At 40.4% G+C, this 13428-nt stretch overlaps 1 protein-coding gene across 1 annotated transcript in view; it reads right to left on the bottom strand.

The window, feature by feature from the left end:
• Nucleotides 1-13428, bottom strand: part of TSG101 (tumor susceptibility 101) — a 58281-nt gene that overhangs the window by 13190 nt on the left and 31663 nt on the right. The window contains exon 7 of the mRNA XM_067749674.1: nucleotides 12607-12698. Within this exon, the coding sequence (XP_067605775.1) occupies nucleotides 12607-12698 (92 nt within the window). The remainder of the gene's footprint in view (nucleotides 1-12606; nucleotides 12699-13428) is intronic.

The following is a 13428-nucleotide window of genomic DNA, read 5'->3' as shown; positions in this document are numbered from 1 at the left end:
GGATCTTAGTTCCCTGACCAGGGATTGATCCCGCATCCCCTGCATTGCAAGGCAGATTCTTTATCACTGAACCGCCAGGGAAGTCCCGATAAATCTTAAATCTTTCTTAATTTGGATTAAAATATCAAACAACTTCATCACTCCCAGATCACTGCCACCTGGGTGCACCACCAGCACATCAGGGTCTGACAGAGAGTGCTATGCATGAATCAAGGTGGAGTGACTGGTCCCTCATGCCACTCTTCCCTATCCAATAGAGTTTGGAATTCTCCATGGGAATGCCCAGCTGGGGACCAAAGCTTTTCTTGAATGCCCGTTTTTCAGCCCTGAAAACATACAGATGACCAATATCCACACCTGCTTCTGCTGTATTCTGGCATGTGCTATTAAGAGAACAAACAAGTATTAATGTTGCCTCCTAAATTTATTCCTTGTAACTTGGTGCCGGTCAAGTAGTTTTAAACCTTTAAAATCAGAGTTCCAAGTTCTCTTATAGTTTTGGCAATGCCAACTTGGTAAAAGTTATATGCCAGTCCTAACAAAAATGTTTTACTCTTAAGAAGCATAATTGAATCTGAAGAAACAGAAACTTAAAGTTTTAAGTTTTTTAGATATCAAGAAAAGTTTACCTTCCTTCTGATGCTTTTGTTGATATATAATGCCTGCAATGGGCAGAAAATCTAAGGAAAACTGTCCAAATTCCACAGCTTTTCCCACTGATCTTCCAGTAGAAAATGTTTTTGCTAGTAACTTGCAAAGATGATATACAAAAAATACACCTGGGACTTCCCTGGTGGCACAGTGGTTAAGAATCCGCCTGCCAATGCAGGGGACATGGGTTCCATCCCTGGTCCGGGAAGATCCCACATGCCACAGAACAACTAAGCCCGTGCACCACAACTACTGACCCTGCGCTCTAGAGCCTGAGTGCCACAACTACTTGAGCCCACATACTGCAACTACTGGAGCCCACGCGCTCTAGGGCCTGCGTGCCGCAACTGCTGAGCCCGCGTGCTGCAACTACTGAAGCCTGTGCGCTCAGAGCCCATGCTCCGCAACAAGAGAAGCCACCACAATGAGAAGCCCAAGCACTGCAACGAAGAGTAACCTCCGCTCGCTGCAACTAGATAAAGCCCATGTGAAGCAACAAAGACCCAACACAGCCAAAAAACAAAACAAAAAGAACACCTGGTCTTACAGTAACTTCAACGAAGAATTTAAGTTATAGATCACAACTTTTCCCTCATTAAATAATACAACTGAATTAAAATATCACTGCAATTGCCCAGACCTGATGGAAAAGCACCACCAACAGGTTTTTCACTATTCAACAGCTGCCTTCACTGCTTAGTCAATGCCCTCAGTGAGCACCAATCTCATGAAGGTGGTTTTAAAAGTCAGGTTAGGCAGGAAGCTGTCTGCCAGGTGACAAAAAAGCTATAAAAAGAGATGACAAAACAAATTCTCTGATTTTCTTATAAAGGTGGTTGTTCAAAATCTACATGTAATGGAGTCAGAAAGAGCTGTTTTAAAGTCCCAAGATCTGCATCAATCCTCAGTCTTCTGCAGTGTTTCAGAAGAAACTGCTATTAAGAATGTAATCTCTATTACTTCTTTTTTTTTTCCCCCAACCTCACTGCATAGCATGTGAAATCTTGGGATCTTAGTGCCCCGACCAGAGATTGAACCCTCGCCCCCTGCAGTGGAAGTGCGGAGTCTTAACCACTGGACCGCCAGGGAAGTTGCCTCTATTACTTCACTTTAAGTGGTCCTTTTACTTCAATATTGTTGGAGATGGTTAAAAATCAACGCTTGCACAGGCATCCACATCAATAATAACACATGAGTTAATTAATGATGCCATGAAACTGGTGTTTGTTTTACATCATAAAGTCAAAATCTTTAAAGTGAAACTATCAAGTTCCACAAAGGATAAATAACCACTTTCATTCTTTCTCATGGCCTTAGTAGCACAGAGAATAATAGCACAAATCCTGATGGCCACTGACAGACTGGGAAAATGTTGACTGTCTGTGAACTCTAATATTCAGATGATACTTTTATGTTTCTGCTTTCCTTTAGGACGATTTTGAAGTTCAACAGTTTTGCACAATGTACTACTAAAATATGAAAAAAATCACGTAGGTAAGCAACAAAGGGTAGAAAAACAACATACATTAAAAGGATATCCTAGATTATCATAAAATGATAATTTGTTTTTAGCCTTTCTAAGAAAGTACTCTTAAAAGTACTTCAAAGAGCTTCCCTGGTGGCGCAGTGGTTGAGAGTCCGCCTGCCGATGCGGGGGACGCCGGTTCGTGCCCCGGTCCGGGAGGATCCCACATGCCGTGTAGTGGCTGGGCCCGTGAGCCATGGCCGCTGGGCCTGTGCGTCCGGACCCTGTGCTCCGCAACGGGAGAGGCCACAACAGTGAGAGGCCCGCGTACCAAAAAAAAAAAAAAAAAAAAAAGTACAATATTAATTGCTTTGATTCTTGTTCTAAAAACAAACACTAGATTTGATTTAAAATGCACCCTTTTCCGAGAGGCAGCCGGGAAGATGGCGAAAGAGTAGGACGCGGAGATCACCTTCCTCCCCACAGATACACCAGAAATACATCTATACGTGGAACAACAACTACAGAACACCTACTGAACGCTGTTAGAAGACCTCAGACCTCCCAAAAGTCAAGAAACCCCCCAAGTACCTGGGTAGCGCAAAAGTAAAAAGAATAAACAGAGACAAAAGGATAGGGACAGGACCTGCACCAGTGGGAGGGAGCTGTGAAGGAGGAAAAGTTTCCACACACTAGGAAGCCCCTTCGCGGGCGGAGACTGCGGGTGGCGGAAGGTGAAAGCTTCGGAGCCGCGGAGGAGAGCGCCGACTCAGGGGTGCAGGGGACAAAGCATAGACATTCCCGCACGCACAGAGGATCGGTGCCGGCCAGCACTCACCAGCCCGAGAGGCTTGTCTGCTCCCCCACCGGGGTGGGCGGGGCTGGGAGCTGAGGCTCGGGCTTCGGTCAGAGCGCAGGGAGAGGACTGGGGTTGGCCGCGTGAACACAGCCTGCAGGGGGTTAGTGCGCCACGGCTGGCCAGGACGGAGTCCAGGGAAAAGTCTGGACCTGCCGAAAAGTCAAGAGACGTTTTCTTCCTTCTTTGTCTCCTGGTGCGCGAGGAGAAGGGATTAAGAGCGCTGCTTAAAGGAGCTCCAGAGACTGGCGCGAGCCGCGGCTAAAAGCACGGACCCCAGAGACAGGCATGAGACGCTAAGGCTGCTGCTGCCGCCACCAGGAAGCCTGTGTGCAAGCACAGGTCACTATCCACACCCCCTTCCGGGGAGCCTGTGCAGCCCGCCACTGCCAAGGGTCCCGCGATCCAGGGGCAACTCCCCTGGGAGAACGCACGGGGCGCCTCAGGCTGCAGCAATGTCACGCTGGCCTCTGCTGCCGCAGGCTCGCCCCGCACTCCGTGCCCCTCCTTCCCCCCAGCCTGAGTGAGCCAGAGCCCCCAAGTCAGCTGCTCTTTAACCCCATCCTGTGTGAGCGAAGAACAGATGCCCTCCGGCGACCTACACACAGAGGTGGGGCCAAATGCGAAGCTGAGCCCCTGGGGGCTGTAAGAACAAAGAATAGAAAGGGAAATCACTCCCAGCAGCCTCAGAAGCAGCGGATTAAAGCTCTACAATCAATTTGATGTACCAGCATCTGTGAAATACATGAATAGACAACGAATCATCCCAAATTAAGGAGGTGGACTTTGGGAGCAACATTTATAATTTTTTCCCCTTTTCCTTTTTCTGTGAGTGTGTATGTATATGCTTCTCTGTGAGATTTTGTCTGTATAGCTTTGCTTCCACCATTTGTGTGACGGTTCTATCCGTCCGTTTTTTTAAAAATTTTTTCTTAATATTTATTTTAATAACTTTATTTTATTTTACTTTATCATCGTTCTTTCCTTCCTTCCCACCTTTAGACAACGAGTCATCACAAACTGAAGAGATGGACTTTGAGAGCAAGATTTATTATTTTTTGCCCTTTTCCTCTTTTTGTGATTGTGTATGTGTATGCTTCTGTGTGAGATTTTGTCTGTATACCTTTGCTTCCACCATTTGTCCTAGGGCTCTATCCGTCCCTTTTTATTTTTTCTCTTAATTTTTTATTTTAATAACTTTATTATATTTTATCTTACTTTATTTTATTTTACTTTATCTTCTTTCTTTTTTTCTCCCTCCTTTGTTTCTTTCTTTCTTTCTTTGTTTTCTTTCTTTCTTTCTACTTCTACTGTCTTTCTTTCTACGTTGTTTCCCTTTTATTCTGAGCCATGTGGATGAAGGTCTCTTGGTGCTGCAGCCAGGAGTCAGTGCTGTGCCTCTGAGGTGGGAGAGCCAACTTCAGGACACTGGTCCACAAGAGACCTCCCAGCTCCATGTAATATCAAATGGCGAAAATCTCCCAGAGATCTCCATCTCAACACCAACACCCAGCTTCACTCAACAGCTAGCAAACTACAGTGCTGGACACCCTATGCCAAACAACTAGCAAGACAGGAACACAACCCCACCCATTAGCAGAGAGGCTGCCTAAAATCATAATAAGTCCACAGACACCCCAAAATACACCACCAGACGTGGACCGGCCCATCAGAAAGACAAGATCCAGCCTCATCCACCAGAACACAGGCACTAGTCCCCTCCACCAGGAAGCGTACACAACCCACTGAAACAACTTTAGCCACTGGGGCTAGATACCAAAAACAACAGGAACTACGAACGTGCAGCGTGCAAAAAGGAGACCCCAAACACAGTAAGATAAGCAAAATGAGAAGATAGAAACACACAGCAGATGAAAGAGCAAGATCAAAACCCACCAGACTAACAAATGAAGAGGAAATAGGCAGTCTACCTGAAAAAGAATTCAGAATAATGATAGTAAAGATGATCCAAAATCTTGGAAATAGAATAGAGAAAATGCAAGAAACATTTAACAAGGACCTAGAAGAACTAAAGATGAAACAAGCAACGATGAAAAGCACAATAAATGAAATTAAAAATACTCTAGAAGGAATCAATAGCAGAATAACTGAGGCAGAAGAACGGATAAGTGACCTGGAAGATAAAATAGGGGAAATAACTACTGCAGAGCAGAATAAAGAAAAAAGAATGAAAAGAACTGAGGACAGTCTCAGAGACCTCTGGGACAACATTAAACACACCAACATTCGAATTATAGGGGTTCCAGAAGAAGAAGAGAAAAAGAAAGGGACTGAGAAAATATTTGAAGAGATTATAGTTGAAAACTTCCCTAATATGGGAAAGGAAATAGTTAATCAAGTCCAGGAAGCACAGAGAGTCCCATACAGGATAAATCCAAGGAGAAACACGCCAAGACACATATTAATCAAACTGTCAAAAATTAAATACAAAGAAAACATATTAAAAGCAGCAAGGGAAAAACAACAAATAACACACAAGGGAATCCCCATAAGGCTAACAGCTGATCTCTCAGCAGAAACTCTGCAAGCCAGAAGGGACTGGCAGGACATATTTAAAGTGATGGAGGAGAAAAACCTGCAACCAAGATTACTCTACCCAGCAAGGATCTCATTCAGATTTGACAGAGAAATTAAAACCTTTACAGACAAGCAAAAGCTGAGAGAGTTCAGCACCACCAAACCAGCTTTACAACAAATGCTAAAGAATCTTCTCTAGGAAGAAACACAAGAGAAGGAAAAGACCTACAATAACGAACCCAAAACAATTAAGAAAATGGTAATGGGAACATACATATCGATAATTACCTTAAATGTAAATGGACTAAATGCTCCCACCAAAAGACACACACTGGCTGAATGGATACAAAAACAAGACCCATATATATGCTGTCTACAAGAGACCCACTTCAGACCTAGAGACACATACAGACTGAAAGTGAGGGGATGGAAAAAGATATTCCATGCAAATGGAAACCAAAAGAAAGCTGGAGTAGCAATTCTCATATCAGACAAAACAGACTTTAAAATAAAGACTATTACAAGTGATAAAGAAGGACACTACATAATGATCAAGGGATCGATCCAAGAAGAAGATATAACAATTGTAAATATTTATGCACCCAACATAGGAGCACCTCAATACATAAGGCAAATACTAACAGCCATAAAAGGGGAAATTGACAGTAACACATTCATAGTAAGGGACTTTAACACCCCACTTTCACCAATGGACAGATCATCCAAAATGAAAATAAATAAGGAAACACAAGCTTTAAATGATACATTAAACAAGATGGACTTAATTGATATTTATAGGACATTCCATCCAAAAACAACAGAATACACATTTTTCTCTAGTGCTCATGGAACATTCTCCAGGATAGATCATATCTTGGGTCACAAATCAAGCCTTGGTAAATTTAAGAAAACTGAAATTGTATCAAGTATCTTTTCTGACCACAACGCTATGAGACTAGATAACAATTACAGAAAAAGATCTATAAAAAATACAAACACATGGAGGCTAAACAATACACTACTTAATAACGAAGTGATCACTGAAGAAATCAAAAAATACCTAGAAACAAATGACAATGGAGACACGACGACCCAAAATCTATGGGATGCAGCAAAATCAGTTCTAAGAGGGAAGTTTATAGCAATACAATCCTACCTTAAGAAACAGGAAACATCTCAAATAAACAACATAACCTTGCACCTAAAGCAATTAGAGGAAGAAGAACAAAAAACCCCCAAAGTTAGCAGAAGGAAAGAAATCATAAAGATCAGATCAGAAAGAAAGGAAAAAGAAATGAAGCAAACAATAGCAAAGATCAATAAAACTAAAAGCTGGTTCTTTGAGAAGATAAACAAAATTGATAAACCATTAGCCAGACTCATCAAGAAAAAAAGGGAGAAGACTCAAATCAATAGAATTAGAAATGAAAAAGAAGTAACAACTGACACTGCAGAAATACAAAAGATCATGAGAGACCACTACAAGCAACTCTATGCCAATAAAATGGACAGCCTGGAAGAAATGGACAAATTCTTAGAAATGCACAACCTGCCAAGACTGAATCACGAAGAAATAGAAAATATGAACAGACCAATCACAAGCACTGAAATTGAAACTGTGATTAAAAATCTTCCAACAAACAAAAGCCCAGGACCAGATGGCTTCACAGGCCAATCTATCAAACATTTAGAGAAGAGCTAACACCTATCCTTCTGAAACTCTTCCAAAATATAGCAGAGGGAGGAACACTCCAAACTCATTCTACGAGGCCACCATAACCCTGATACCAAAACCAGACAAGGATGTCACAAAGAAAGAAAACTACAGGCCAATATCACTGATGAACATAGATGCAAAAATCCTCAACAAAATAGTAGCAAACAGAATCCAACAGCACATTAAAAGGATCATACACCATGATCAAGTGGGGTTTATTCCAGGAATGCAAGGATTCTTCAATATACGCAAATCAATCAACGTGATACACCATATTAACAAATTGAAGGAGAAAAACCATACGATCATCTCAATAGATACAGAGAAAGCTTTCGACAAAATTCAACACCCATTTATGATAAAAACCCTGCAGAAAGTAGGCATGGAGGGAACTTTCCTCAACATAACAAAGGCCATATATGACAAACCCACAGCCAGCATCATCCTCAATGGTGAAAAACTGAAAGCATTTCCACTAAGATCAGGAACAAGACAAGGTTGCCCACTCTCACCACTCTTATTCAACATAGTTTTGGAAGTTTTAGCCACAGCAATCAGAGAAGAAAAGGAAATAAAAGGAATCCAAATCAGAAGAGAAGAAGTAAAGCTGTCACTGTTTGCAGATGACATGATACTATACATAGAGAATCCTAAAGATGCTACCAGAAAACTACTAGAGCTAATCAATGAATTTGGTAAAGTAGCAGGATACAAAATTAATGCACAGAAATCTCTGGCATTCCTATACACTGATGATGAAAAATCTGAAAGTGAAATCAAGAAAACACTCCCATTTACCACTGCAACAAAAAGAATAAAATATCTAGGAATAAACCTACCTAAGGAGACAAAAGACCTGTATGCAGAAAATTATAAGACACTGATGAAAGAAATTAAAGATGATACAAATAGATGGAGAGATATACCATGTTCTTGGATTGGAAGAATCAACATTGTGAAAATGACTCTACTACCCAAAGCAATCTACAGATTCAATGCAATCCGTATCAAACTACCACTGGCATTTTTCACAGAACTAGAACAAAAACTTTCACAGTTTGTATGGAAACACAAAAGACCCTGAACAGCCAAAGCAATCTTGAGAACGAAAAACGGAGCTGGAGGAATCAGCCTCCCTGACTTCAGACTATACTACAAAGCTACAGTAATCAAGACAGTATGGTACTGGCACAAAATCAGACAGATCAATGGAACAGGACAGAAAGCCCAGAGATAAACCCATGCACATATGGTCACCTTATCTTTGATAAAGGAGGCAGGAATGTACAGTGGAGAAAGGACAGCCTCTTCAATAAGTGGTGCTGGGAAAACTGGACAGCTACATGTAAAAGTATGAGATTAGATCACTCCCTAACACCATACACAAAAATAAGCTCAAAATGGATTAAAGACCTAAATGTAAGGCCAGAAACTATCATACTCTTAGAGGAAAACATAGGCAGGACACTATGACATAAATCACAGCAAGATCCTTTTTGACCCACCTCCTAGAGAAATGGAAATAAAAACAGAAATAAACAAATGGGACCTAATGAAACTTCAAAGCTTTTGCACAGCAAAGGAAACCATAAACAAGACGAAAAGACAACCCTCAGAATGGGAGAAAATATTTGCAAATGAAGCAACTGACAAAGGATTAATCTCCAAAATTTATAAGCAGCTCATGCAGCTCAATAACAAAAAACCAAACAACCCAATCCAAAAATGGGCAGAAGACCTAAATAGACATTTCTCCAAAGAAGATATACAGACTGCCAACAAACACATGAAAGAATGCTCAACATCATTAATCATTAGAGAAATGCAAATCAAAACTACAATGAGATATCATCTCACACTGGTCAGAATGGCCATCATCAAAAACTCTAGAAACAGTAAATGCTGGAGAGGGTGTGTAGAAAAGGGAACCCTCTTGCACTGTTGGTGGGAATGTAAATTGATACAGCCACTGTGGAGAACAGTATGGAGATTCCTTAAAAAACTACAAATAGAACTACCATATGACCCAGCAATCCCACTACTGGGCATATACCCTGAGAAAACCATAATTCAAAAAGAGCCATGTACCAAAATGTTCACTGCAGCTCTATTTACAATAGCCCAGAGATGGAAACAACCTAAGTGTCCATCATCGGTGAATGGATAAAGAAGATGTGGCACATATATACAATGGAATATTACTCAGCCATAAAAAGAAACGAAATTGAGCTATTTGTAATGAGGTGGATAGACCTAAAGTCTGTCATAGAGAGTGAAGTAAGTCAGAGAGAGACAAATACTGAATGCTAACACAAATATATGGAATTTAAGAAAAAAAAATGTCATGAAGAACCTAGGGGTAAGACAGGAATAAAGACACAGACCTACTAGAGAATGGGCTTGAGGATATGGGGAGGGGGAAGGGTAAGCTGTGACAAAGCGCGAGAGAGGCATGGACATATATACACTACCAAACGTAAGGTAGATAGCTAGTGCGAAGCAGCTGTATAGCACAGGGAGATCAGCTCGGTGCTTTGTGATTGCCTGGAGGGGTGGGATAGGGAGGGTGGGAGAGAGGGAGACGCAAGAGGGAAGAGATATGGGAACATATGTATATATATAACTGATTCATTTTCTTGTAAAGCAGAAACTAACACACCGTTGTAAAGCAATTATATTCCAATAAAGATGTTAAGATGTTAAAAAAATAAATAAATAAAAATAAAATAAAATGTACCATTTCCCCCGTATTCCTATTTTTTAATGTATGGATATCATCTATTCTAAGTTATAAAATGCTTCATATCTATTGTAGTGAAATGAGTTAACATAAAAAAGATCTTTAGGAACTGAGGTTCTCTACAAATCAAATACTATCGTCTCAGTGAGAAACAGGGTAACAAATAGCACTATTCCTATTTTACTGATGATGCCTGAGCCATAATGGAGAGATTAACAACATTTAGTGTGTTTTGCTTGTGGATTAATGATCTCCCATCATCAGGTTTCTAACTCAAGGATTTAAATTACATTGTTAAAAAAAGAGCTATATTACAGAAGGATGAGAACATTTTTAAAAAACAAAACCATTGCCACTAGAATCTCAATAAATAGAACGTATCAATGACAAAAACAGCTGAAGAAAATGCTCTTTTTGGGGGAAGGGGAGATATTTACAGCAGATCTCAGGATGCTTACAATTGATCAGAAAATGTAACAGAACAGTAAACTTCACAAGATTCTACATTCAGACACTCAGTAAAATATTTAGGTCAACTTCTATATATCAAGCACTGTTCTAGATGTTGGGCATGTGTGTATATGTGTGCGGGGTTGGTGATGGGAGTAGATTGGTCAGGGTAGGCCTGACTGCTCCACACAAAGGAAACAGGTAGTGGACGAATCCTAAAACAGAAGAGTAGTAGGAGATGAGTTCAGAGAGGTAACAGGGGGAGGAAAGCAGGATTACAAAGGGCCTTCTAAGCTTCAGAAATTTGGATTGAACGCTGTGTGAAATGGGAAGACATTGGAAGGTTCTGAGTAGAGGAGTGATATAATTTATTTATCTTTTAATAGGATCATTCTGGCTGTTGTGTTAAAAACAGATGTAGGAATTAAGGAAAGAAGAAGGCTTTTTAGGAGGCTTTTGAAGTAAATTAGATGAAAGATAACGGTGACTTGGATCAGCACTGGATGTGATCAGATTCTATATGTATTTTGAAGATAATTGGTTCTTGATGAAGAATCAAGGATGACACCAAAGTTAGAGTATTGAGTAGGTATCACTGGAGGTGGGAAAGCATCATAGAAAGATTGAGAGTTTAATTTTGGTCACATTGAGCTTGAAATGTCTATTAAATATCGAAATGGAGATATTGAGAAGGGAGCTGGATATAAGAATCTGGAATTCTGGAGAGTGGTGTAAGTTGGAAAGAAATTTGGGAAGTGTGGACACAGAAATGGTATTTAAAGCTATGAGATTGGTAGAGATCACCAGGAGAGTGAGTATAGAGAATGCCAAGGACTGAGCCAGGGGGCATTCCAATATTAAGAAAAGGAGGGACTTATAAAGGAGACTGAGCATGAGTACCAGTGAGATGGGAGGAAAAACAAGTGAGTCTGGGGTCTTGGAAAGCAAGAGAGGAAAGTGTATCAAGGAGATACAACTGTCAAATACTGCTGACAAGCCAAGTAAGTGGAGACTATTTAATTGGCCATTGGATTTAACATCATAAAGGTCAATGGTGACCTTGAGAGAAGCAGCTTAGTGGAAGGACATGAGGGAAATCCCACATGGAGTGGTTCAAGAGTGAAAGGAAGAAGAGGAATTGAAGCTAATGAGTACGGATAATTGTTTCAAGGAGTTTTGCTGTAAAGGGGAATGAAGAAATGGAATACTGGTGGCAGGGAAAGGGAAATTCAGAGGAGGATTTTTAAAGGTTTTTAGGGTATATTTTTGGGTGCTGATGAGAGCAACCCAGTAGAGAACAAAAGCTGATGATGAGAGGGGAAACTGCTGAAATGATGTCCCTGAGTAAATTACAGAGGATAAAACCTAGTGGGTAGAAATAATGATCTGTGGTAACAGGGAGAAGGCAGATATGGTAGGGGCAGATAGTCATGTAGAGGGGTGGGGGTCTGTAGAAGTTCTTGTATTGCTTTCATTTTCTCAACTGAAGAAAATTATATTTCAGGTAACTCTACTAATAAGCAACATAAAAAACCAAGAACTATTGGTCTGCAATAATTTGTCTTACTTGATCCACCCATATTTCCCAATGGTGCTTTCTTCTAAAGATGCTCATCTGTTTTTACATATAACAAGGCTAGGAAAACGTAAGTATCTGTTAATAGTTCAACACACATTAACGTTCACCAATAAATATGTGAAACACAGGAAAGAGTGACAAGAGTCAATCAAATTTACTTTTATGCCCTGGTAGAAGGCTCATTTATATGATGATAAATCATTTCAAGTTTTAGAGTACAGGACACTGATCATTAAGTGTTTTTGCTCTAAAAAGAAAGAGTATTCTAACATTTCACATGTAAAAGTGAAATGGGGGGAGGTGTGATAAAATTGATGATATTTAAGGGTACAAATTTATAACGAGTAGTAAGCAAGCCACAGAGATCTAATGCGCAGTATGATGGATATAGACAATAATACTGTATGATAATTATGTAATGTAATAAATACTGCTATAATGCAATCATATTACAATATATAAATCTATCAAAGTAACAGACTGTACTCCTTAAACTTACACAATGTTACATATCAAACATTCAATAAAAAACAAAAGTGAAATGCACTTTTCACAACAGGAGACTCTGACTTTCCTTATGTGGAGAAATACAGTTTTGAACGGTACTTACCAACAGTGGTCACAGGAGGCTGGGAAGGGTACTGGGAACTTGTGGTGGCAGGATACTGACTGCCAGGTGGGTAAGGACAGCCTGGGTAACCACTAAAGAAAAGAACATAAAATATTAAATGTTAAGATGACCCAACTCTACAGTATCTCTTTAAGAACCCCATTCAGGGGACATCCCTGGCAGTCCAGTGGTTAAGACTTCACCTTCCAATGCAGGGGGTGTGGGTTCAATCCCTGGTCGGAGAGCTAAGATTCCACATGCCTCGTGGCCAAAAAACCAAAAAACATTTAAAATAATCCAGAAGCAATACTGTAACAAATTCAATAAAGACTTAAAACAAACAAACAAACAAATCCACCCCATTCAGGAGGCTAAGCTTGATATTTCATTGTCTTACCAGTTAATGACTTTACAGTTTTAGAGCTACAGGTGTCTATTCAAGCAAAGCTCCACAAAAATTCCATTAATGACACTGGATTTACTCTTAAAGTAAATGATTAAAATACTCTTGCTTGACCCTGGTTTTTTTTTTTTTTTTTTGGCTGCGGCATGCGGGATCTTAGTTCCCTGACCAGGGATCGAACCCGTGCCCTCTACAGTGGAAGCACAGAGTCTTAAACACTGGACCACCAGGGAAGTCCCTTGGCCCTGGTTATTTGAGGGTCACCTTCACAGTAGCAGAAAGCAACTCGAGTTTTTCTAAGGGCAGTCCAACAGTATCAGAACTGAGAGCAACAAATATTTTGTGAGAACTTTTCCATTCTGATTTCCTAGCATACAGGTAAATAATATTATTTAATTTTTACCTGTGGTTCATTGATA

The sequence above is a fragment of the Pseudorca crassidens genome, chromosome 9, assembly GCF_039906515.1.
Source record: "Pseudorca crassidens isolate mPseCra1 chromosome 9, mPseCra1.hap1, whole genome shotgun sequence".
NCBI lineage: Eukaryota > Metazoa > Chordata > Mammalia > Artiodactyla > Delphinidae > Pseudorca > Pseudorca crassidens.
This window is presented reverse-complemented; position numbering and strand designations above follow the sequence as displayed.